The sequence below is a fragment of the Peromyscus californicus genome, unplaced genomic scaffold (assembly GCF_007827085.1).
Source record: "Peromyscus californicus insignis strain IS unplaced genomic scaffold, ASM782708v3 Scaffold_22__1_contigs__length_63687245, whole genome shotgun sequence".
NCBI classification, from domain to species: Eukaryota; Metazoa; Chordata; class Mammalia; order Rodentia; family Cricetidae; genus Peromyscus; species Peromyscus californicus.
The window spans coordinates 33,703,295-33,730,291 of record NW_026294525.1 but is presented as its reverse complement, the minus strand read 5'-3'; the positions used below and the strand labels follow the sequence as shown (position 1 = coordinate 33,730,291).

The following is a 26,997-nucleotide window of genomic DNA, read 5'->3' as shown; positions in this document are numbered from 1 at the left end:
TAATAAGTAGAGAGAAACTTTGTGAAAGAATTTCTATGATTCCACCTAAAGGTTGTTCAGGCTTTTGAGTAAGACTGAGGGGTGCCGTATTTGCTGCCTCTTCTCTACCCTTCCAACATGCAGGTTTTTAACCTGGATACAGAGGCAGCAGCAGCATCAGGCTACATGTCTGCTCTTCTATGAGAGGTAGAACTAAGATTTCTCCAGCTTGGCCGCCAAGAATTCTTGCAGCAATTCTTCATGTTATTTTATATAACTTACCAAAACCATATATAATATCACCTTATTTGCCTCTGCCCACGGCTTTCTCAGAGACGGAACGGTTTCCTCTTAGTGTAAAGCTTTCTTTCCTAGAGATTTGAGTGTGCTGAGCCCGACTGCAGATCTACGAGGATGCTGGCTATTAAGAGATGCGAGCATTTTGAACTGGGAGGTGATAAGAAGAGAAAAGGCCAAGTGATCTGGTTCTAAGCCAGTTTGTTATGAAGACAATAAAATCATGACCTTTTACTCACCTCAAAAAAAAAAATCATGCCTATTGACTGATATCATGAAACTTCAACCCATAAGGAAAATGTCTAGTCTTCCCTGTGGCTGATCAAATAAGTAGCTATGGTACCTTTGCCTCTGCCTTTCTGTCATCTCTTCAGCTGGGCACACAGGCTGCCCTTTGCATGTGTATTGAGCTGTGTGTTTTGACCCAAAAGTGTCACTCAGTGCTAGTCTAAGAACGGGTAGCCTAAACGATTCAACTGTTGGTGGTTGTTGTTGTCCATCAACCTGCTCTTCCTCACAACATGACATCTTTCTGTTCTGGCAGAAACCTCCACATGGATTCCAGAGAAAAATGAAGCTTGAAGCGGTAGACAAAAGAAATCCCCTGTTTATCAGAGTAGCAACTGTAGCGGATACCGACGACCATAGGATAAAAGTAAGTGTTCTTGGTCCTGGGTTGGCTTTGACCTTTGTTACTCTGTATCTTAAAGGGAAACTTTGCTAGACAGTATACTTGAGCCCTGTAATTAAATTACTAAAACCATGGGAATATGCAAAGTGGCTTTGCTGCTTTGAAGATTTGCATTCATCCAAGTGTTTCCTTTAATTGCCCTGAGCTATTTTTTCTCAAATTATGAATGACAGTTTCATATTTTGAATGTGTATTTCGAGAAAGTAGACATAACGTGTTATGGTAACATTCTCTTCAGAAGAAAAAGAAAATAAGTACATTGTGCTCCAATAGTGCCCTCTTTTTAAGCGGTTACATTTTTTTGTTGACTCCATTAGATGTAGTTTATAAAATGTAAGTAATTATAAATAATTTTATAAATAAAACCAGATTTTTACTGGAATTGGATTAATAAGCATCAAATACCTCTCTTAAAGTAAGCCAGTGTCTAGAAAATATTACTAGTTCCATCCACATGTGGTATCAGTGTAGTGGTTCCAATGCAACGCCCAAAGGCCCCACAGGCTTCTGGTTTTACCTCTAATTTCTCTCTTTGGCCAGAATCATACCTGTCCTACTTTTTTCCTAGCTAACTTTTCTGTTAGGAATAATAACGCCTCTAAAAACAGCAAGTCATTATCAGCACATCGTAACGAGTTTCTTGGTGCAGTCATCCTGGACATTTGTAGTGGCTTCCGTGGGGGCCGTGGAGGCCATTATCACTGTGTCGATGAGGCCGAGACTAGGGCAGATATGAGGAAGCACTTTATTCAGTACTAGAAAGGAAAGAACCCTCAGTTCCATGCAGCAGGAATCTTAACTTCAAGTTATTTTTCAAAATAATAATAAATCATTAGCTATTTCTAATGAGATAATTGATAAGTGTTTAAAATAAAATGAAAAGTTATACAAATTGTTATTTCCGTATAATAGAAACTTTAATGTTTAACTCAATATGTTTAAGATCCAATCAGTCCAGTCTGGTATGGTAGCACATACCTGTAATTCTAGAAATGGAGAGGCAGAAACCAAAAGACCCTGAGTGTTGGCCAGCCTGCATAACCAGACTCTGCCTCAGAGCCAAACAAAAGATGATATAATCATAAATTTTGGGAAATCATATAAAAACTGTGTGTATGTTAACCATTTTGTAGTGTACTTTCCTTTTTTTTTTTTTTTTAAAGACAGTGTTTCTTTGTGTAGCCCTAATCGTCCTGGACCAGGCTGGACTTGAATTCAGTGATTCACCTGCCTCTGTCTCCCGAATGCTGCAATTAAAGGTGTGTGCCACCACCACCCGGCATTCTAGTGTACTTTTTTATTCATTATGGTTGGTTGTGATGTGAAAATTATAAAGGAATTAGTGCCTTAGAACAAGAGTTTTAATAAACATCTAGTAACAAACCAGTTTTAGTAAACCAGCAGTCAAAAAAGTGTCAAGGATAATGTGGTTGTTACACCAACTTGTTCAGTGTGCACAATGACAACTTTTTAGTTTGGGAAATGAATTTACCCTCCCATCACAGTGGGTAGGAATATAAAGCATCCAAGTTCTTCCAAAGAGTACGTTAGCATCAAAATATTCGAACGGTGTTTCTCCTTTAAGAATTTTGGTCCCGATTGCTTGGGGAAGTAAGCAGAAGGAATGTGCAAAGACAGAGGCTCAAACCAAAGAATGTACAGCCACACTGTAACACTAAACACTGCGAACAAGCCCAGGAGTTGATGGGAAAAATAAATTACTATGCGTCTACATTACATTAATGCAGAATATTTCAACAGATCTAATATCAAGAAGCACAATATTCAGGTTTAAATTATTATGTTAAAATATTTGTTTTTTTTTTCCAAAAGAGCAAATTCGTAGTGAATTCCATAAAGAAATAAGCCAAAAATAATGACAGTACTAAGACTATAAAGTGTTAGGCTTTGTATTATTTTGAAATAAATTTATTTATTTATTTTTTTGCTTGTGTGAGAATTTTGATCCAGAGGAATGGAATACTGTGAGACGGTTTCCACTAAGGAATGGAAAAATTTGAGACTAGAGCCCATCCCTTCACTTGTTGCTGGACTCCCTATCTTATGCAACATCCTGCTAAATCCGTGGCACCCAAAGAGGAGCCCGCTGTGGCTGTGTGGAGGGTAATCATCTTTGCCCAGTTTTTAGAATGAATGTCACCAACTCAACTCAACCACTGTACAGATGTCTCACCTGCTTCTAAACACCTCAGAGGTCAGCTGACAGACAGGGACTGGGTTTCAGATTCAGCAGAGGTGTTGAAAAACCAAAAAGCATCCAGCAGTAGTTTTTCTTATAACTTGTGAGAAAATACCGCAAGTAGGATCATTTCTCTTTTGCAGAAAATGCCAAGGACGAGTGTGGTTTTGTATTTTAAGGTCTCGGGAATAAAGTCAACTCAAATAAGGTTGATTTTTAAAGTTATCCACTATCCACCATTAATGCCTTGAGCTTCTCTAGTGGTTAAGGTAGCTGTTCCTGCTAGGTGCTGTTGAAGGCAAGGACCAGAATGAATGCTCTCATCTACTGCTCTGGGGACAGGACATGAAATAGCTGCATCCCTCTTCAGTCACATCTGTCTGCCTCAGCTGTGTGTGACCGTTTGTCTCCAGTTTTCAAAATACTTTCTATGCACTGGTGTTTCTCCATTCAGTTTCCATTGTTGTTTTGAGACAGAACTTCACTACATAGCTCTGGATTTCCTGGAACTCACTATGTAGATCAGGCTGGCCTCAAACTCAGAGATCCTCTTGCCTCTGCCTCTTGCCTCTGTCAGGATTAAAGGCGTGCGCCACCACACTGGCTTCTCAGTTCAATTTTAAGTTGCTTTGTCTTCTTTCTAATGGACCTCAGGATTTAGATCTTGCCGTGTTTTGTTTTCGCTTGTCTGTGTTATTATTATGAATATACTACTCTTGTTCATTTCTAAGTCAAGTCTTTTTAAATTACTTTTTTCTTTGGTTTTCCTGTAGTCAATGATCTTTTTGTAGTTTGCTTTCCAACACTTTCTAGCTTCTTATTGAATTTTTTTTTTTTTTAGATGCTACAGTAGCTTTGATGTGTTTTGAATCAAAAGCATGAGTGTGTTTTTCAGCAGCTGATATCTATCTCTTTCGCTTGATCTGTTTTTCCCCCAGCTCTTCAGCGACCCACTACAGCAGAGTGGGTACTCTCAGCCAGGCTCACAGCCTATATCCTGAGACTCCTTTTGACTGACACACCAAACTGTTTCATTTTCCTGGAAATTACGAAGTTTAATGACACGACTTGTTTTACTTAGTGTACTTTGGTCCCGCTGAAACATGTCTTTTAGTGTTTTCCTAAGAAAGGGTATTAGAGAGAAATCTTTTCACTCCTTGCGTTTGAGAAAATGTCCATCTACTGGCTTTGTATTGACTGTCGGTGCAACTAGGTGAGGTATTCTAGGGAGGGAGCTTTTATCCTTAGTGCTGCGTTGTTCGGCATCTGACTCCTGTAGCTTTTGAAGACCCAAGGCCACTCTGATTGCATCTGTCTGGGCCATGGGCTTATTTCTGCAGCACTTGGGGGATGTCTGTCTCCGGGGGGGGGGGGGTCTCAAGCTCTGTGACGGCCTCTTTCTGTTTGTCAGACTAGGTCCTCATGTCTTCCCACTGTGGAGCTCTCTGTCCTGCAGGCTCTGAAATCATCTGCTTTTGCTTTCTAGCTACCTTGTCTCTGCTCTCTTTCTGGAAGTTGCTGCCTTGATATCGGCTGTCGGGTTGACGCACTTGTTTTTGTAGGCATTGCTGATGTTCCAAAATTCTGTTTGCTTAGAACTATGTTTATCTCTTTTTTCAAACTTTCTATTGCATTTTTAATTACAATTATGATTTTTTGTGTGTGTGCTATTCAGGAAATTTTTTAAAAATGTTATTTAGTTTGTTCTTCTTTTTAAAAGCATCTTTTTATTTCCTGAAGCAATATTGCTTCTGTCTGAGGACACTGCTGATAGTTTTTCTTCTCTTTCTTGATTATTTTCTTAAATTATTCATAAAATATTATTATTATTATTTTTTTTTTTTGGTGTGTGTGTGTGCAGGTGCCTTTGGAGGCCTGAGAACCACCTGATGTGGATGCTCAGAACCAAAGTCAGGTCCTCTGCCAGAGCAGCAGATGCTCTTAACTTTTGAGCCATTGCTCCAGCCTCCCACATTGCTCCAGCCTTCCCCTTCCCAAATTTCTTGATTAACTAGCATGACTTCTGTCTTCATATTGATTCTCATGTGTTAGGTGATCCTGGGCATCTGTTCACATTAAGAAAAAGGTACAATATTTGAGGTGTTTTTGTGACGAGGCTTATATTGTTGTCTATATATGAATGGGTCTGTATTCTCTTGTCTATAGGAGCTATCTTCCATGATCCCTAGTGTATGCCTGCATCCACACATAAAATCCCATATGCACCGTAGTTTTATTTATGCGTACATATATACTGTAATAAAGTATAATTTATGCACTAGATATAGAAAGAGTAACAACAACAATAATAGAATTATAGCAGTATACTACAAAATGATGTATGAAACTGACCTCTCTCTTTTGATCACAATATGGAATTCTCCCTTTGACATTTTTACACCACAGTTGACCTCAGGCAACTGAGAACATAGAGGGTGAAGTCCTGGATAAGGAGGGGATGCTGTGTGACTTTTTTTTTTTTTTTGATATAGTATAGGAAATCAAGATACCAGCCTTTCCTCCTTAGTAAACCTCTTTTGTCAGCATCCAGGTCCTTCCCCTGGGGAAGGCAGAACCTAGGAAGTCATATCCTAGAGTTCAGGATTTTTCTCTGTTTCCTGAAAATCAAAATTCTGCTCCTTAAAAAGAGCATTACCCTGGTACATGTGGGGGCAGGCCTCCCCATGTCCTGACTACCTTGGGGAAGAAGAGGGCCTTCTCACACACAGTTTCCAGGATGAGTCTATGTTCTGGTCCTGACTCTACTTTTAGAAGCTACATTTCAACCATTTGTTCTGATGATGGAAAAGTACTTCCTTCACTTGTTTTTATCCTACAAACACGGGAGCCATTTCCCAGTCACATATGGCTTTAATATCAGAGGACAGAAGAGGCAAGCATCTATACCTAAAATGTGTTTTTCTGAATTACCTTTCAGATTCACAAAAGGTCCAACCAAATCTGTCCTTTAAAGAAATACTGTATTTTATAAAAATATAATATTAAAATTATCTGTAATATATGGGATGTTTTTATAAAGACTGAATTATACTTCTAGGTGAAAAGTGTATTCTTTTCCCTAAACTATTGATTTAAGTAGTAAAATTGTTGGTTCTGTACTTTGATCCATTTTCTTTAGGAATTTATTAGCATCTATTTTCTCTAGAAATTTAATAAAAAATTCAACATTATTAATGATTTATTTTTAATGTATTGTCTTAGTTATTTTTCTATTGCTGTGAAGAGACACCATGACCAAGGCAACTTTTAAAAGAAATCACTTAATTGGGGCCTTGCTTATAGTTTCAGAGAGTTGGTCTATGGCTATCATGAAGAGGAGCATGGCAACAGGTGGGCAGACGTGGTGCTTAAGCAGTAACAGAGAGCTTTTATTGAGAGAGAGAGAGAGAGAGAGAGAGAGAGAGAGAGAGAGAGAGAGAGAGATTGGGCCTGACATAGGCTTTTGAGACATCAAAACCCACACCCAGTAACATACCTCTCCCATAAGGCCGTACCTCCTACTTCCTCCCAAAACTGTTCCACCCACTACAGGGGCCATCTCATTCAAATCACCACATGTATGATAATGTCTGTAATGGGAGAGCATCATAGATATTCTCGTTTCTCTTTTGTTATGTAAGTTTCTCATGCTGTATGTTGACCTTGCACCTTATTATTCCTTTTTGGAGTTTAGTTTTCAGTCTTTGACAGTCTCATTCATGTATATGATTAATTTTAGTCATTGTATCCCTTTAGTAGACTTTGTCGTCCCACTTCTGCTGAACACTTATGTGAAGAGGCCCTCCTTTTATTGTCATGTCTTTTATGATATGTGACCCACTTGGTTGAAATAGGATTTCCTGCCTGAACATGGGTAGGAAGCTATTTACTCAAAGTAGGCAACTTATCAATGGCTATGTCACTGATGAGTGTGATACCCTTTCCGCCAGTAGATCTTCAGGGAGGGTAGGACTCCAACTTTTCTACTTTTTCTACCCCATGTTCCTCAGTATTCCCTGAGCCTTGGACTGGGTTGAAGAGATGGCCCACGTAGGGTCCTTTATTCTCAGCATCTTAGCTGGTTATGCATCTCATATTAACCGCTGCCTAGCACACTAAGAAGCTTCTCAGGTGCAGGCTGAGAGCAGCACGAACCTATGGCTATAAAAATGAGTATTGATAAGCAGTTTGATCAGATGTCCATTTAGCAAAATGGTAGTAATGAATGCTGCCCCTGGAGCCACCAGCTCTTGACCACATTTACAGTAATAGGCATGAGTTCCTCCTGGGGACCAGGCCTTGAATCCAAGAAGGAAATATTTGATTGCCCCCATAACATTCACACTACTATTGCAACAATACGATGGGCTCAGACACAGCCCCTCCCTCTCCTCCTCAGTGTTCACAGGCAGTTATGGTGTTCTTCCAAAGGATGGAGAGCCGTTTACCTTGTGAGAACACTTACTCAGACAGCTAGATAAATCGTATAACATTTAGTTGTTTATATGCAGTGGAAGCAGCATGAGTTACATGAACGCGAAGTCTAGTGTAAAAGAAAAAGAATCGGGAACAGTAACATCACAAACATCAAAGCTTCAGGTTCAAAGTAAAACAAAAATAACTTACTATGGTTAGTTGAAAACTAGAACGTTTAAAATAAAATTTAACATAAATTGTCATTACTCATTTTGTGGTAGCACTGATGCAATGACTTTCTATTTTCAGCAAATTATGAATATCATTCTCATTGTTGTTTTGACATTATTTTTGATCAAAGGAAAGGAAGCATTCAAAGCTAACTAGCCTTAAATGATGTTTTATATTTTTTGTATGTGAATAATAAATGACTTTATTTTCTATTCTTGGCCTGGTTCCTTCGAACTATCTGCTGATTAGCTAGCCAATTTATCTCTGTGAGCTCTATCCCCTCTTTAGGATAGTTTCCATGACTTCCTCCAGGAGAGGTAGTCTTTAGGGCTTCAATTCTAGGAAAACTTGAGTTGTAGGCTTGAGAAGTTACATTACTTCAAGCCCACATGCATGTGTATGTATTTTTAATAACTGCATACTGTTTTCCCGATAAATGATGAGTTACTTTTTAGTATCCTTTTTGATAAGTCAAAGACAGTATGTTTGAAATGTTGATTGCTATTGGCAAATAGTGCTCCAGACCTTTTGGTCAGTGTCAGTGGTCTATGGGAATTCCCTTTCTGCTTCCAGCAGTAGGGCTCAACAAAATGTGAATATTTGGGGCAGGCTGATGAGAGATAGTATCTTGTACTTTTCATTTGTACATTTTACATTGCAAATAAATTGATTGTCTCTTCATATATTTACCAACAATTTATACTTATTTTCTTGATGATGAGCCATTTGGATCTATTTACCATCTTCCTGTTGCAGTCTCATTTTTTTCTTATTCATAGATTGGGGCTTAATAAGGAGGAAAGGGCTTTGTCACTTGTATAGTAAGTGTGTTTGGGGGTCTTTCATCTTGGCTTATCCAGTGAGATTAACCATCTGAAGCTTTACCTTTTTATGTAATTAAATTAATTGATCAGTGTTACTTTTTATAGACTTAGTTTGGTCTCTCTCCATAATTATACTGTGTTTACTCATGCATTCTTCTAGAATATTTATTGTCTTGTAAAGATTGAAAGATTCATACACTTCAGAAGTCTAATTGGCAAACTTGACCTAAAAGTAAAATATATGAAGTACTTTAATATATCCTCTCATTGTAAAAGGTAATATATTACGTGTGTGTATGTAATATGTGTATGTACCCAAAAGATAGATGGCTGGTAACTAGTGACATTCCCTAAAAGACCACCGCTCTTTACTTTAGTGACCAGTAACAATATCAACTGTGACCACTTTATAACGTATCTTGAGAGACACTATGGTTATTTACAAGAAAGACTATCTAGGAGTTGGAAAGATGGGTAAGTGGTTGAGAGCACTAGCAGCTCTTCCAGAGGACACAGATTTAATCCCCAACCCTCACACGGAAGCTTACAAAAACTGTAACTATAGTTTTGGGGGATTCTGTGGGCACCAGACATGCACGTGGTACACAGACATCCATGCAGGCAAAATACCCATACATATAAAATAAAAATAAATCTTTATAAAAGAGAAAAACTATTTTAAAATGGTATGGTTCAGGGTTGTTTTTTAAGTCAGGTGTGTTTCTAGCAGGCAAAGTATTTAAAAAACATTTTCCTTTCATATTTACCTCAAAGGTCTTTCTTTCCACTCTTCCTGTTTTTCCTTCCCCTGTTCCCTGATTTCTAAATCACCTCAGCGGTGTTTGTGTTTCCTTTGCTTGTTTGAAGATGTTATCCATGATTCCTATTCTTCATTTGCTAACAGTGTTTAAGGATATGTGTAATAAACCTGTAGCACGGCTACCTCGGATGCATCTTTGGGAAGGCAGTTATTGATGACTAGATAATTTGTTGGTAGTTTCAAAAGCATTTTTTTTGTCTCAGGTTGTGAGTGAAGCATTTTAAATAATTGAAGTGATTTATTGGGTGTTAAATATACTGTATAATCAGAAGGCTCATGCCATGGATGGAAGTTTTGCCGCAGGAATCCTTATGACTGTATTTTTCTATTACCCAGGTTCACTTCGATGGCTGGAGCAGTTGCTATGACTACTGGATAGACGCAGACTCTCCAGATATTCACCCTGTAGGCTGGTGTTCCAAGACTGGACACCCTCTTCAGGCTCCCCTAAGTAAGATACACATAGATAGCTGTGATCAACGTTTTCATTTTTCTGAATAATGTGCTTAAGCTTTTGTCTTCTCTTTCTCCATTTCTGTTTCTCCATATATTTCTTCTCTTTTGATTTGCCAACAGCATGTATGTGTGCTCTCTCTCTCTCTCTCTCTCTCTCTCTCTCTCTCTCTCTTTCTATCTCTCTCTCTCTCTCTCTCACACACACACACACACACACATACACACACACATACAACAAAAATTATAAAAGAAAAATCATATTGCCTAAATAAGTAAGGTGTGCTGGTTTGAGTTTCATTTAGAAATAAACATAGCCTTTTACAATTAGTGCCAATTTTTAGAAGATAATTTGTCAGACTATTAAAATTTCAGTATCCCAATAGGGACCTGATACTGTACCCTTGAAAATGTTACCATTGGCAGAAACTGGTAAAAGTATAAAAGAGGACACCCTCTGCCTTGTGATTTATTCTATGCCCAGATTTTTAGTTCACTCAATAAAGACTCAAATTCAGTTCAATAAAAAAGCATACACAGAGAGAGAGAGAGACAGACAGACAGAGGGAGATATCATGTTCTCAATCTTAAAGAATATATACTTCGTATGAGAAAATACAAGAAATGCAATATACTACAGTCAGTTTTTAAAAAATAATTAATATTCTTTCCTTATGAGTATCTTTACTCATGTGAGCTATATGTAGACTGAGGGTGCATAGCCATCCATGTGCATATTTCTAATAGAAGAATGTCTAAAGTAACAAAGTTGGAAGCAAGTGTTAGTTAAATAAACTATGGCATATAGTTTTGTTTTTTTTTTTTTTTTGGTTTTTCGAGACAGGGTTTCTCTGTGTAGCTTTGCGCCTTTCCTGGAACTCGCTTTGGAGACCAGGCTGGCCTCGAACTCACAGAGATCCGCCTGGCTCTGCCTCCCAAGTGCTGGGATTAAAGGCGTGCGCCACCACCGCCTGGCTGCATATAGTTTTTATAGAAAGCGTAGTCATGAAGAATATTACTATTATAAAATGTGAAAGTCAAGTCCAAAACCAGATGAGACTATTTTAGATACACATTTGTATTGTTCCTTTTATGAAGCAAAATGAAAATCCTAAACTTGATACAGTTGTACATCGGAATGTTGGAGCCATAGCCAGGAGGGCATTCATCTGCATTGGTGGATGACAGAGAATCTGAAATATAGAAGAGCTGTTGATGTTGGTAACTGTTCCTCTGCATTCCAGCCCTGGCCACTCAGTTGGCTGAAGTGGTTCCAACATGGTGTTTCAATTTTATTCTACGATCTAGTGTTTGAATTTTTCACATTGAACATTCTTATGCAATTTTTTATTTGATAACAGTTCTTTCAAATATTCCTGTCAAGTCAGATTTAAATATCTCTGTTGTGTGACGTTTTAAAATAAGGTTAGATCAAAATTTACCATTTCAGTATTAAAGAAATATAAACTTTGTGACAGAATGAACCATGGAGAATATTTTTAAAAATAGAGATGTTAAAAAAAATTAAATTTTTATAAGAACTACTTGTTTTTCTACATGTATGCATGTAGAAAATGGTTCCAGAAATGGAGTATTTTTTCTCTGCCCTATTCTCATCCTAGACATTCAGATCTTTAGCTTTCTGCTCAACTTCTTGTTGAATTTTTCTTTTTTACCTTATCTTTTTATTATTTTTGTTGTAGGCCCTGCAGAATTGATGGAGCCATCCGAAACCGGGGGATGTCCAACTCTAGGCTGCAAAGGGGTTGGTCATTTTAAAAAATCGCGGTACCTGGGCAATCAGAGGTACGTACTTGCCACTACTTCCATGGGGACTTTTGTGCATGCTTGTTTAAAAGGTGCCTAACTGTGAATGTAGAAGATGATTTTCTTCTATAAGAAACAGATGTGAACTGATTTTATATTCAGAGCCATAAGAAGTGTGGTTACCATGGAGACTGTAAAAATGAAGGCTATATCTAAAGTTAAATCTTCCTGAGAGAACATTCATTCACTGTTTAAAATAGATTTACTTTAGCTATTTGGTGTTTTTTGTTTGTTTGTTTGTTTTTTAAGCTTGGCTAGTTTTACAGATCCATGGCTTCTAAAATAGTTATTTGAAGGTTACCGTTAATGAAGGCAGGTCCTGTTGAAATTATTGAATGGAATAATAATATGGGTGGGTGACTTTACAGTTTGAATAAGAAGATGAGATATTGTAGATTAGCAATGAACATCACAAAACAATACAACCAAATGTGGGATTTAGTGGTCAGAAAAGTGATTTTTTTCCCAATATTTTTTTTAATTGTAAGAAACTTCAAAAAACCCAAAAATACAATAAAAATTTGATGTTCAGGTGATTTGGGGATCTTCATAAACATTTAAAAATATTACTGAAATAAATTCTTATGATTTAGTGGGATTTCTAAGGGACAAAAGCATCACCTATTTGAATATGTATTAACATGGTAATAATTATCAGTGTAAGTTACAGAAACATGCTAATTGTATTACTCATTGGGAAAATTATCTCATATCTAGTTTGTATAGGGTTATGAGTCTGGTTCTTTAAATTTTTGAAATTATAGGTCAGTGAAATGGCTTAGTGTGTAAGGGCCACTAAGCCTGGCAACCTGAGTTCCATCTGGAATCCATATGGTAGAAAGAGAGAAACAGCCCAGAAAGCTCTCCCCTGACCTCCACACATGCTATGGCCCCTGTGGACCCTCTCTGTAACAATAAAGACATTCAGAAATATTGCTACCTATTCTTCTAAGAAAGGGTTAATGAGACTTGCAAAATTGGTGTATTATTTTCACCTGGGTGCAGTGAGAACCGCCCCCCCCATCTCTTTGCATCCACAAGTGTTGCTTATCTTCCTTTTTTTTTTTTTTTTTTTTTTTTTTGTTTGTTTCTCTGATGTTCATTGTGTTCCAGAATAAAAAGTGCACAGAGACAGGGTGATGATTCCGTTTGCAGATACCCATTTTTAAACCCTTTGTGCCACTCATATGGCTGCAAACCAAAGATAGAGCATTAATTTAAGCTCTACTGAAGACACTGCATTGTAGGAGTTATTAGCTGTATCTCATGAAGGCGGCTGGATCACTCTTCAGCTAATAGATCAGTCCAAGTGCAAGACTTACTTCCTAAATCGAAAGTCTGTTGTTCAGTGGTTTCTTTTGAAAAACAGTTTTCTTTTTTTTTGTTTTTTCAATCAGAACGTGTAACATTTATCAAGCATTTGCCTACTTTGTGTTCTGTTGCTTAATGTGAATGGGCTGGCTTTCAGAACAACACTGGTATAGAGGAACTTCTTTTCCCACCAGCTGTGGTGAGCCCAAGTCTAGTGTTCCATAGGCATGATAACTTGTCTTCTCTTGCCACTGGTGAGGGGAGCTGCAGGCTCTGGTCTTGACCTTTGCCATCTCACCACCCCTCAGAGCACTGCTCCATGACTCGGTCTCATACCCAGGCTCTCCACTCAACACTGCATCATTTCAAGTATAAGATACAAAATCATAACTAAAATGAGGATCTTTGGCTCATCTACATTGCTACTGTACAGTCTCGTGATGTTCATTAGACTAAAGGCAATTTCCTCAAATTAAAAGAACCGAGAAAGTTTTAAATTGGTTAAATACTGGCGTGTTGTTAGGATCCAGTTGGCTATTTAAAATTTGCATTTAGCTCTGGAAGGAAACCCACCATACAGCACTGTGCATACTGAATATCTCTAGAGATGAGAATACCACACCATGTGCATAGGCTCGTAGACTCATTAGGTCCAAGTAGGACAGTTTGTGGCAGCGAAGTCTGTAGTGACAACCACGTCACATCACTAGTCCCTCGTCAGGACGGCCTTTACCCTTAGATTCCTTCAGCCCAGCTGCTCCCACAATCTCGTGGTTGTCTTTGGGGAGTTTCTTGATAGATTGGATATGACAGGTGGTATTGTGTTTGTTGCTAGAAGGGGTAAATGATGGGAAGACTCAGAGAATAACTTATGCAGAAATGTGGTAAGGAAACTTGGAGTAATTGGAACCATGCTTGAGAACTGCTCGTTTTCTTGAAGGAGTGGCAGAGTATACTTTATGACTGAAAAGACAAGGCTTGACCAAAAAACTATACTGGTTTTCTTGTGCATGCAGGGCATGGCTCCTGCGGTCTCTGTCTTGTGCAGAGTTGGTGGGCTGGGTCTCTGGACAGAAGAATAAAACTGTGAGAACTAACGGCATGGTCCAGGTTCTGCTCTTCACCCTTCCCAGCCTGTGCACAGGTTTTCTACACTCCTTGTGCAGTCTGTATAATTTACAATGCTCCACGCTGTCTTCTTGGCAGGACATTAATCCTTAGCGGGCCCAGCCTGTTTTCCATCTCATCAGTACACTTGTGGATTAGCTTGCTGCATCATACATATTCCCTGAAAGGTTCATTTCACTGGCAATTATTTCTGTCCTTGCTGAGAATGCTGTGCTTAGGAAAACATAATGAGAAAATTCTCTTTGGATTAATTTACTGGGAAACTGAATAAATCAAAACATACATTCTTTACATAGATAACAAAGAAGGTTGCTCTTTCAGTAAGGATAGTTTTATGAACACATAAGCAAAAGACTGTAGTTTGGCTAGCATTTGCTTATGACTGTCTCTGAAGATTACAAATTATGTTTGATCTCAGAAACGTTAGAAGCAGAGTATGCATTTGGTAACACAGTTTGAGGATGCAACCTTTCTTTAATGTGAAATGTGATTAGTGAGAGTTGGATATGTGGTGCGGTATTCTCATCTCTAGAGATATTCCATAGTCAGCTTGCTTAATTCTGATTCCAGAAGAAAGTGTAAATAGGAGTTATAGTTGGCATTCTTTAGTTGTTTCACTCTTGGCTTACTCAGAGGTCTGAGAATGGGAAAAACCCACTTGAGGTTAAGGGAGCTGAAGTTACATAAAAGTAGGTATTCTACATATTTATTGCCTTCAGAAGTACATCTTTGATATATAAAATGTGATCTTTTAGAAATTAAACAAGGGAACATTTATTTCCTCCAGTCTCCAAAGAATATTTTTGAAATCCATGGAGTGTTTTGCAAATTAATAACCGTGGCCGCACATCTGAAAACTGGTTTTCATTCAGCATCCATCCACCTAACTCTCATATACTGTTGAGTGCCTGCTTGGGGCCAGCTGGCTTTGGTGACTGCACAGAAGACGGGCCCTATATCTGAGGCAGTAGGAATGGTAGTACTCAGTAAAGCATTAGCTATTTCTGAAGGGAATAGAGCCCTCCTAAATATGTCTTATGGAGTTTTTCATATCACTGTTTACTTTTACTGATTTTTTTCCTGACACAGTGCAGGTCAAATACCTCGTTTGTAAGGTAAAAATAATGTGCGGGATATATTTGTCTTCCTCTCTCATAGCCACTGTTCTAAGCCTGTGTGTAGGAGCACATTTAATCCTTTCTGCAAGTCTATGGGTTGAGCACCACTTATAGATGGTGAGGAAAAGTACAACTTACACGGTTGAGTAAGTGCCCTGGACGGTACTCTGATAGAAGCAGAACTCAATCCAGCCCAGAATGGCCTTTATTTCTCTTCTCCCATCAGGCCCCTGTCCAGAGTCACCTGATACAGCCTGTCCTGGGTGTTTGTCAGTATTGTGTGTGAGAGTAACTATGTGGATGCTTAAACTCAATGTGTTGCCTAATTGTTTAAGCATGGCAAGTTATAACTAAGAGGGATTTTAGCATGGCAGTGGATAGCAGAGGACAAGGCAGCCCTTTTACTTACAAACAGCCTCCTGAGAGGCTCTGGGGGCAAATATTTGTCAAGTGGCTGGTGTACAGTGATTTGCTAATATTTTTACCATAATAAAGTCATTTTAGGGAAGGGTCTCACAGGATTTGTACTGTTCTTTCCTGAAAGGACTTTATTTGGATGGTAACTGGAGGGGAGAAAGAGTGAAGGAGGAAAAGGAGGAGGGAAGAAAGGAAGGAGGAAAAGAGGGAGAGAGAAGGAATGAGCATGAGAGAAAATGAACACCCATGATGGAATGCAAACACACTAATAAATCAAACCTTACTAAAATTTAGTCGCTAAATACATTAGGTGAAAAACTAGAAATTTTTCATTGTAAGGCCAATGAGAATCTGCTCTTTCCATAGAAGTTAATAAACCCTGAGGGGTTTTCCAATTTCAAAATGTTACTAAATTGGAACTGTACCCGCAATGGGTGGTTCACAACTGCCTATAACCACAGCTCTGGGGCAGCTCATGCCTCTAGTCTCTGTAGGCACCCGTACTCACATGTGCATATCCCAATACACACACACACACACACACACACACACACACACACACACACACACACACACACGCAGATTAAAAATAAATCTTATTTAGAAATGTAGGTTTATTTTTGGTTGTGAGCCTAGCCTTTAGCTGGGCAGTGGTGGAGCACGCCTTTAATCCCAGCATTCGGGAGGCAGAGCCAGGCGGATCTCTGTGAGTTCAAGGCCAGCCTGGGCTACAGCACCAGGACAGGCACCAAAGCTACACAGAGAAACCCTGTCTCAAAAAACAAACAAACAAAAAAGCAAAAAGAAAAAACAACAACAACAAGAAAAACGCATAGCTTTGTATTAATGCAACAGAAGAAACGTTGACTAGAACACTTAGTGGTCATGATGGTGATGAGAATCCTGCCTATCTTTTGTTCCTTTAAACAACAGGCATGGTAGTGATCTCAAGTCCTTGACCAAGTGGTTAATTATGAGTTTCACTGTAACTCATATCCCAAGGGGTAGATAATGGGAGACAAGATAGGAGAAAACTCTTACATCTGTATCTTGGCTTGCCTTGAAAGGCAGCAGGTAAGCCTTAGGATCTTGAAACGGTATTTTACCTTTCTCCGCCAATGTCTTCATGTGTAACCTAGGTGACGATGGCATTCATAGGCATGGTGTGATGAAAGAATTAATTCATGTAAAGGACTTGGAACCCTGCCCAGCACCGAGAAAGTTGCAACACATAGAGCTGCGTGCACTGTAAGAGGTGGGCAGCCGCAGTGCTTTGATGGTGCTTTCAGATCCATGTCATTGCCGCGGATTATGAATAAGGAAATTCTTCCATAACACCGGCTAATATTTACTCATATTGTGTAGCCATTAAACAGGAGCCAGTGTTTATGATGGAACTCCACCGAGAACTGTGTGACGCTCTACAAGTCCGCTTTGAAGCCTCATTTTTTTTGTATCTGGCAAGTGAGCGCTCTCTTGGAGCTGCTTCCATGACGGTGGGGATGAATGCCAGGCAAGGAGATTGTTCACCTGGGGAAGGCATGCTCACCTGTGTTGGCATCATCATTTTGAAATGACAACTCAGCCTCAGTAACTGTGCTTGCTCATCACCGTGCGTGGATGAGGCACCAGAGCACTTCGCCAGGCACCCTGGTTCTACCTGAAGCATTTCTCCTTCTGCCGTTACAGTGGCTCTCTGCTGTGTCTTGTCGCATCCTCTTTAAGTCGTCACCTCCAACTTCAGGAGCCAGCTGGCATTCTTCTCCACCCTGTGCGGGTGTAAGCATGAGGGTTCCTCAGGGTTGGAAGGAAGAGAGAGGCTTGGCGCACATCTGTGGCTGACCATCACATGGTCCCCTTGATAGGGCAGATTTCCTCGCTCATTAGGGCCTTTCTTCAGAAGGCCAGGATCGTTCCTCTTTCAATTGAAAGGTTGAAAGAGCTAGGGCAATCTGTTTTCAAAAGAAAAACAAAACAAAAAACTCACAGGCATTTAGACAGCAAGGCTCCTGACCACCATCTTGCCTTTCTCTGAACTGGCCTCAAGTGTTTCGTTTAGTCAACAACAAAAGCAAAAGGCTGTTTTCACAGAGCTTGAACACAATTGTCTGCTTTGTAACTGGTGTTTCACTGGGGACCTAGGCCATCCAAAATTCCTCCATGGCTTCCCATTGTTTAAAGCTGGTGGTGTGTCCTTCAACCCTGATGCCGTCCAAAGTAAATACACACACTGTAGTTCGCTGCTTGTTCAGCCAGGATCTTAAGGGTGAATGGAGTTGAACTGTACGTATGTGGCTGCTGGATTAGCACTATACTCTCTGTCTAAAGAAACCAAAACATTATCTTTGGATTTTTTCTTTTGTTGCTAAAAATTGAAGTACATAAGTTCAGTGAAAAACATGCACTAGAGAGAATGGCCTAACAGGGCATCAGAGACGACTGGGATCATCTTAATTCCTTTGGACCAACTTAATTCCTTTGTCAGAGCAGAGGCTTGAGCTTGGGAGGAACTGGTTACATGTAATTTTTGATGGTCATAGGGAGCTTCATTGAAGATGGTAAATTGTGAGGTGAGCCTCAGCTATCTGAATAGGCTGTCAGTGCACATTTGTACCCTGCCTGCACTGAAGGTCAGCATTGAGGAAAGTGTTGTCCCGTAAGGTAGCCACGTGGCAGGCAGCACAGCACGTTTGCTTCCTTGGCAGGTACAGGGTAGCTGAGGACCCAAGCTCCCACACAATGCTGCGGTCTGGGCTTCCTGTCTTGAGGAATGGAGCGCAGGCAGGTCAGGCTTTGTGTTTGTAGTCTCTGTGAAACTGAGCAATGTGACAGGACCCCAAGGTAGGAGACAGGCTAAGAGTGGCACGTGTATGCTGTCCCCAGCAACCTCATCCCATGGAGATAGTCCCTAAGGGGTTATGTTGTTCTGGATATTGCATCCTGCCCACACCTGGCTGTCTGCCTTCTGACTTAGCTACTAGTTGCCTCCTTCAAAGTCTCTGTTCGAATTAGGCAGAACTAGTTTTGGTAATTTGTACCCATGAACTGTGGATTAGTTCAGGCATCCCAAGCAGGATCCCATGCAGTGTTTGAATGGCTGAGGTGGTTAGATTTTCCTTCATAGCGTGACTGACTGAAGTAGCATGCCTGCTAATAAACAAGCAGACACAATTTGCTGAGCTATTTCATTGCTGTGTGACCTCAGGCAAATAGCGTTTTTATTTACATGCCTGATAATAAACTTTCCATAATTATCGGCTTGCTCCACATTTACTTCCCACCAGCCATTCTTATCTCAAATGGTGTCTCTTTTGCCTCCAGTTCTTCAAACCACAAACCAATAAGCGCATCTCCATCCCTGTATATCACAGACTGTCTTGGGCTGCAGGGCATCGTGGGTTGGCAGAAGATTCTGACCATCCTCTAACCTGCCCTGCGTTTCCATCACAACACCCAAGTCAATCCCTATCACTTCCCGTGTTTAGAGATTTCCCAAGGGCTTCAAACTGGACCCGAAATAAAACTTGGAACTACTGACTATGGTCTAGTGAGCCATGCGTGATCCTGCCTCTCCCTGCATCCCCTGCTTCCTGTGATCTTGACTTCTAGCCAGGCTAGCCTCACTCTCCTGCCCATGTGTTGTACTGCTTCCTCCTAAGTGTGTGTGAGCAATTTTGTCCTGACCTTTAGGGATTTGTTCTCTCTAGGGAAGCCCTTCCTCACTGCCAGTCAGAGCATCCTCATGTCCTCCCTAATAGCACACTCTTACTTTCTTTATAGAAGCCATTCCAGTGTAAAGTTCCGTAACTTATTTGTGTGATTAGGCATTGCCCATCTTCCCCCAGATCAGCAGTTCTCAATCTGTGGGCCATGGCCCTCTTGGGGGGGGGGTCAAATGACCCTTTCACAGGAGCTGCCTAAGACCATAGGAAAACAAATATTTACTATTCATAACAGTGGCAAAGTTACAGTTAAGAAGTGGCAACACATAATTTTGTGGTTGAGGGTCACCATAACATGACCTGTATTAAAGGGTCACAGCATTGGGAAGGTTGAGAACCACCGCCCTAAACTACCACTCATTTAGGCCAGAATTTTCACCTCCTCACTTTTTATTATGTTCCTAATGCCTAGAAAGGTGGTTAACACAAAAGGGACTTAATTGATAAATACTTGCTGATAATGAGAAAAAGACTGAAGTTGCTTAACCATTTGAAAAACCTAGTGTGTCATATGAAATGTCTTTTTTATAGATTAATGCAGTGTGTATAAGCACAGCACAGTGCTTAATATATTGTATGTGCTCCATAAAGATTTCCATCAATTGTGTTTTGGTTTTTTTGGTTGTTGTTGGATAGACATTATATAAATTTATGTCAGTGTGTGATTAGGTGTTACTACTTTTGCTTAAAGAACAAGTGTAGAGCAGCATGTACTTCCTAAAGTTTGCAGTTTTGCTTACGAGATACCTGAGATAAATTTTACGTCACTCCTAGAGTTACCAGGGAGCATTTCTTTTTCTCTTTTCCCTTGGCTTCTCTTGGTAGAAAATACATATGCGCTGTTTAAAAAGTTCCCTTGGGTGATGGTTAATATTCTCACTGTCATAGAAACTAAAGAAGAGAACACACATGATACCTGTATAATGTATCTCATGTCCAAATGGTTTCCAGACTTAAGAAGGTCTCTCAAAGCCGAGGGGCAAGATGTGTAGTCAACTGGGGAGCTTGGTGCTTATTGGAAGCCTGGTACCCAGATGTTCTCGAGACAGGAATGCTAAGACCCAGGCCAGGTATCTGCTAGCTAATGCCAAGTTAATACTCAATGACCCCAACTTCCTCTGCCTAGGTAATGGGAGTTATCACCACATGAGACCTCAGAGTATAACCTCTAAGGGCAGAGAGAGATGGTTGGCCTGTGGCCCCTTTTCATACCAACATTAGAATTAGCTCCAAACCATTTGTGTGTTCTCTGGGAAATCAGCTGTAACTATAGTCCCAGAAATAGTAGTGTTCCTGAGGACATTGAAAGTTACTAAATGTTATAGGGGAAATTAAGTAGTTATGACTATCCCAAGCATGGGTATTTCTTATGGCTGGTTATTCCCAGACATATGCATAGGCCTTACCCATAAGAAGTACAGAAGGGATCCTCTGGATGCTCTGACTCTTGCTCCATTCAGAGGTTGCAGCAGACTGCTTCGAGTCAGATATGTTCACTAGTGGAATGAACTTAAATTATCTGTAAAGACATATTTTATGGCCGTATGTCTACTCATGCATTTATGCACATACGTATATAACATGCTTGGTTCAGTGTTGGAATCTTACATTCACTAGCCTACAATTTTAATTGTATAATTACGATCTAATGGGAGTGTACTTTTCTCTTCTTTTGATCTGTTAGTGGTGCCTACTGTCCCTATTCAGAAATCAACTTGAATAAAGAACGGATTTTTCCAGACCGCCTAAGTGGTGAGATGCCTCCATCGAGTCCATCATATCCAAGGAGTAGAAGGATAGACTCAAATGACAGCTCATCATCTCCTGAAACCAGGTAATTAAAGGGACGATGCTTACATTGTCCAGAAGCACTCTCATTGAACAGATGACCGTCTTGCATGCTTTATGTTTTTTTGTTGTTGTTGTTGTTTTTTGGTTTTTTTTTTTTTTTTGGTTTTTCGAGACAGGGTTTCTCTGTGTAGCTTTGCGCCTTTCCTGGAACTCGCTTTGGAGACCAGGCTGGCCTCGAACTCACAGAGATCCGCCTGCCTCTGCCTCCCGAGTGCTGGGATTAAAGGCGTGCGCCACCACCGCCCGGCATGCTTTATGTTTTGTGGCAGTGTTTTCCTGTTAGATATTTTCCGTTAGAAATGCCAGGTTGGTATGCGCTCCCAGAATCCTAGCACTTGGGAGGTAGAGACAGGAGGAGAACCAGGAACTCAGGAAATGCACTACACAGTTTAAGGTTAGCCTGACCTACATGAGACCCTGCCTCAAACACAAAACAAAACAGCGCTTCTTCTACAGTGAACAACAGTGGAGATCCATTCTTGGAACGGCCCTAAGATCAGTCCTAACATAGTTGACCAAGAGGTCAAAGAGTCTTTCCACCTCCCTAAGATCCTTAAATCCTTCACTGAACTTGGCTGAGATAGCATGCACCAGACCACTGTCGAGGCTAAAGCAGGAGGATTGCTTAGTTCAAGATCAGTCCGAGTGACAGAGGGAGATTGCATGCCAAATAAAGAAATAAGTAAACCAGTTCAACCCCGAGGTGAATGTGACTCAAGGCTGGAAGCTGTTTCTCGAGGAAATAGAGAGGATCTACTTTTTCGCTGATGTGTTTCCCTCTTTTAAGAGAACTGTGAAGCTATTCTAAAACTCATATTGTTATGTTTTCAATTGTGGGTATGTGCATTATAATAATTTCAGTGTGTCTTGTCTGTTTCATAAGCCTGGTTGAGCATCCCTTATCCAAACACTTGGGATCAGGATGTTTCAAATTTTGAGATTTTTAAAAATGTTACATTGGCCTAAACTTTACAAATTGAGTATTTTTTAATCTGAAATCCTCTAAGAAACACTCAAGAAATTTCTGCTTTGGACACATTTTAGATTTTGGGATTAGAATTATTCAACCAAAAAATACTTTTTTTAAAAGAAAGAAATATTCAACCCATATTTCCTTTATTTCCTAAGAGTAAGCGCAGTAATATTCCTGGGCTATGTGGAATAGATTGCTTAAATAAGATGATTTTTTTCATAATGTCCATGTTCTATTTTCTTCCCGTGATCGCTGCTCACCTCACATGCTTAGCAAATTTCCTGTATGTCAGTTTTTAATTTGTTAAAGTTTAGCTGCCATTCTGTACTTCTTAGATAATTTGCACTCCCAGAGGCAAGCTGTGAGGTGGATTTGATTGTAAGTGGCTTATTTGTGAGGTGCAGAAAACATCGGGAGGGGGCTAGAAGGGAAGCAGAAGGGGAGACAATCAGAAGCAGCTTATCTGTCATACCAGTTCCTGCTGCAGGCAGCATGGCGCAGACCTGCTGGGAATATTCTGTGAAGTGTGTAAACCACACATTTCAGAGCCTGCCTTGGGCAGAGGCAGGGGAGTAGAACTATTCACACAGCAATTTCATTCCGAGTCCTCCAGATGAAGAAAGTAAACTCCAGGCCTGTGTGTGCCGAAGAGGCTGCTAGTGGCCTGGGATGTGTGTAGCTAAGGGCTGATAGGCACTACTGTGCCAGCTCTGTACCCATTTACCTGTCCCAGATGCCAGCTAGTCCCCAAGTGAGTGAGGTGCTGGGATGACTTTTGGTTCAGGGGTTAATCTAACAGGCAAGATCAAATGAATAGTACAAGTCACATGTCTATCCTTTCCTGCCTTGGCACTACTCTACCTGACTTAGGCTTATGGGTAACTGAGAACTCTACGGCAGCAGTGTCCAAACTGCTGTGTGTCTGATGCTCTGTGGTGTCCTTCAAGTTTAGGTTTAGGACCTGCACCTGCCCACAGAACCTTGATGTCTGAATTTTAAAAGTGCTTCTGATACTAAAAACCCCCCTTCTTAAAACTGTCAGTGACTTCCTGGTACTTGGCATTGAGACCTTAGTTCCCAGTGTAGCTCAAATAGAGTCCTGCATTCCTTCCAACTCTGCCAGACTCTTTCCTCAAGCCGCGACTTCAGGCATCTTTCTCTTTGCAGAGAACCTGAATCCCTGCTCATTAACATCCCCCTCCTGCCCTCCAAGAAGCTCTTCTTGGCCCTCCAGCCTGTGGGATCAGGCCACCATGTGTTTCCACATCTCCTTACACTACGTTTTGAAAGACTTTCTTGGAGTCTTCGTGCTTTGCTTTATAAGCTCTATCATGGTAGAGGCCATGCCTCTCTTCATTTCCCTCAGCATGGAATATACTTACATTGCTAGGATGTAAATGATTCGAATCAGCGATCCTTTTTCAAAGGAGAAATGCTAGGTATATGACCTAAGAGACAACCGTTCTGTAGCTTTCTCTCTATTTACCTACAAGTCCTACATTCTTACCTTTGTAAGAGTGCCACACCAGATGTTTAAGATGTCATTACGAAATGATGACGTAGAGTTTCCAAATACAGACTGGTACTCTTGTAAATTAGGATGAGACTATCTTATTTGTTGTTTACCGTCCTGGCTTGCATAGATTAGGAAAGATACATGGACATCATGGTCTATTTGGCAAACCAAGGGCAGAGGTGAGCCTGCCTTCTAGTGACCAGAGAAAAAGGTTCAGACTATATCCTAGAGCTTTTTTATGCCTGAGATTCAGGGTATCCTCAAGTCTTCTCATTGGGTTCTGAATACTTGGGCCTGTTTTCTTTTAGAGGCTGGTCAAATGGGTGTGAACAATTCCCAGGGCATTCTAAGGAGAAATGGAAGTGTTCAGACAGTCCTTTTCCATCTACACCCTTATCCCATCTGTCACAAGTTTAGTGAGCATCTGCTGGGCTCAGTGCTTGCTGTGACATAATGTCTCCACTTTGGACAGTGCAGCTCATCACTACCCTCTCATTGCCCCTGGCTATAAGATGGCAGCTTCTCCTGGGGATGGATAGTTACATCTCCACATGTCTCCAGCCAAGTAAAAGAATGTGTATGTCTTTCTCCGTGTGTTTTAACAAAACTTGGGTCTGGAATTTTGATTTGCATCTAGGTTGCTTATGTAAAATGTGGCTTTTGACACAGGCAATTGGAAGGGACATCTCCAAAATCCTTCTGCTTGACAAACATTCCAAGGTGACAGGAGCAAGTGGTCTTTATGTTAGACTTTGGGAAAGACTATTGTTTGTAAGCACCCATTGGAAGGAACAGAAGGTATCCTCTCACATAGTCTTATTCCCATCAAGTCTGTCTGCATCTACTTGTATGTGCATCTAAATTAGACACTATCTCTATTAAAGATTCACTTAGTTGTTTAAGCCCCACACTGTCTAAACCTGCTTAGATATAACCACAGAAACACAATAAAGCATCTTTAAAATGCCTGGCAATTACTTGTATTACCTTGTAAGGCAAGTGCCCACTGCTAAACTTAATTTAATGAAACAATTCAGTCTGTGTGGTTCATTATAGGCTCTTCAAATGCCTTTTTATTTGTATGACCAATGCTTCTATTCTGAAAATTACATAGTGCTTGGTGTGAGAATTGCTGCCATCAATCTGGTTTATCTTTTTCACATGAACTCAATTTTGCCAGTCATACCAAGAGCCCATCTATATACCCTATTAAGCAGATGGGGAAATGAGCTAACATAAAGTGTGATGGTGTGTGTGTGTGTGTGTGTGTGTGTGTGTGTGTGTGTGTGCTTTGCAAAATGATCACACCAACCAGATCATTTTAATTAAAGCCAAACTCATAAATGTTTACAAAAGTTAATCAGCAGTCTTGGGGAACTCGGGTTTTCTGGTCCTGGGGGCCTGCTGTGGACTAGAGAGTCATCTCTCTGAGCATGCCTTTCCCAGCTTCCAGAGCCTGCCTCCTCTCCTCAGTAGACTTCCAGGTACACATTAGGAGCTGTTCAAGTGCTCAGGTTTCCCAGCTTTTGGGGATCTGAGTCTGGGCCTGTGTAGCTGCTGTGTGCACCAGAGAGAAGCGCTGTGTGAGTTAAACACTCACCATTCTGGTGCCAACCGCTGTGACACCAAGGCAACCATCGCAAGTGTAAGAAAAAGCGAGTGTCATTGCTAGATGGTGTGAAGCTGTCGGAACAATATTGTAACAGAGCTTATTTTATCTCTTGAATATCACTAATTCCTACTCAAGAGACTTTTCCATTTGGAACAATAACAACAACAACAAAAAAGCAGTAGCATCTGTTGTCTTTTCTACAGCAAGCCAGTCCTGAGGACTCAGTCTCCCTGTGAGAGTTCACCTTACTGAGCAAGCCAGTGCTGAGGACTCAGTCTCCCTGTGAGCTCACCTTACTGAGTAGAACTGTCATTATTTCATGGGGGGAATTGACTAGTGAATTGCTGGGTGCTTTTTTCTGGAGGCTTTCTCTTTGGCATCTCCATGATACCCTCTTGATACACTTGCTGTATTCCTTTTATTGTGCACCCTCTCTGACATGAGTTCTATATGTTAAATTGTAATTTTATAGCATTGGCGGTCTGAATGCTTCAGTTCTAGTCACCAGATAAAGACTAAGCCATGTTTACCTCTTCTAGATCTTGCTGATGGAGCCATGGTTAATTAAAACTCTTGCTGAGCTATTACCAAAGGAACTTAACTTTAAAACGTCCTTGTGCCAATGTGGACCCATAGGCATAAGAGGACACTGTTCCAGTCACCACCTGTTCCGAATCCCTTTGAAGGGGCACCCTCCCTGTTCTGAGGCTTGTCAAATGTCTACGTTTGTAGAAGATGTCTTGGATTCTTGACCTTTGATATTTTATCTATGAATGACTTCAGCGCAGAAGTTTTTAAAAGGTGCTAGTGGGTCCTACAAAGAGGTAACTTTTTGGCACTCAAAACCTACCGTTTGTATAGGTGCTTCACCCAAAGGCATGTCTCTACCTACATATCCTGCCCTCCTGCCTCTTCCCATGCTGGATTTGGAGAAGTGGCTAAAATCAACACATCCCTGAATGGAGGCAAAGTGACTTATTATTTAATATCTTTTCCATGTCATTCTCGGTAGACTGGGGCTGGCTTAAACATAACCAGTCAGGAATTGTTTTTAAGTGAATGATCACCTCGCTGAAGGAAGTGAGCTGTGTGCCTTCAATGCCGCCTGTTTTCTCAGGCACTTGCTCTTCCCATGTTTGTTTCCCTAATATTTACCACAGGCATAATTTGAGTGAGATAGCGAGACAGTTAAAATGTGACACATGATTACAGAGAAAGAGATGGCTGACTCAAAAAAAAAGTAATAATAATTCTGCTTCACCAGCTAAGCAACTTCTACTGTCTTAATTAAAGCCACCAAGCGGGTTTTCTTGAGTAAGCTTTTGCTATGGTTGTATTCAGTGTAAGCTAAAGAAATGTTATAATAAACTGGTGCTTGAAAACTCTAAAGTCCCAGGAGAAATTGTGCAGTCAGGGCACTCTTCAGGCTTCTTCTTTCTATGCTTCCCATTTCACCCTTGGTGCTGGAGATGTTGGGCTACCCTCCCGGCCTGGTTTTTTTTTTGTTTTTTTGTTTTTTTTTTGTTTTTTTTTGTTTGGTTTTTCGAAACAGGATTTTTCAGTGTAGTTTTGGTGCTTGTCCTGGATCTCACTCTGTAGACCAGGCTGGCC

The 26,997-nt window shown here is 40.4% G+C and overlaps 1 protein-coding gene across 9 annotated transcripts in view; it reads left to right on the top strand.

Moving 5' to 3' along the window:
- L3mbtl3 (L3MBTL histone methyl-lysine binding protein 3) overlaps positions 1 to 26,997 on the top strand; it is a 114,778-nt gene that overhangs the window by 70,048 nt on the left and 17,733 nt on the right. For all 9 annotated transcript variants that reach the window (XM_052751238.1, XM_052751242.1, XM_052751236.1 and 6 more), the window contains 4 exons: positions 821 to 931; positions 9,795 to 9,909; positions 11,615 to 11,717; positions 21,119 to 21,268. In XM_052751238.1, the coding sequence (XP_052607198.1) occupies positions 821 to 931; positions 9,795 to 9,909; positions 11,615 to 11,717; positions 21,119 to 21,268 (479 nt within the window). The remainder of the gene's footprint in view (positions 1 to 820; positions 932 to 9,794; positions 9,910 to 11,614; positions 11,718 to 21,118; positions 21,269 to 26,997) is intronic.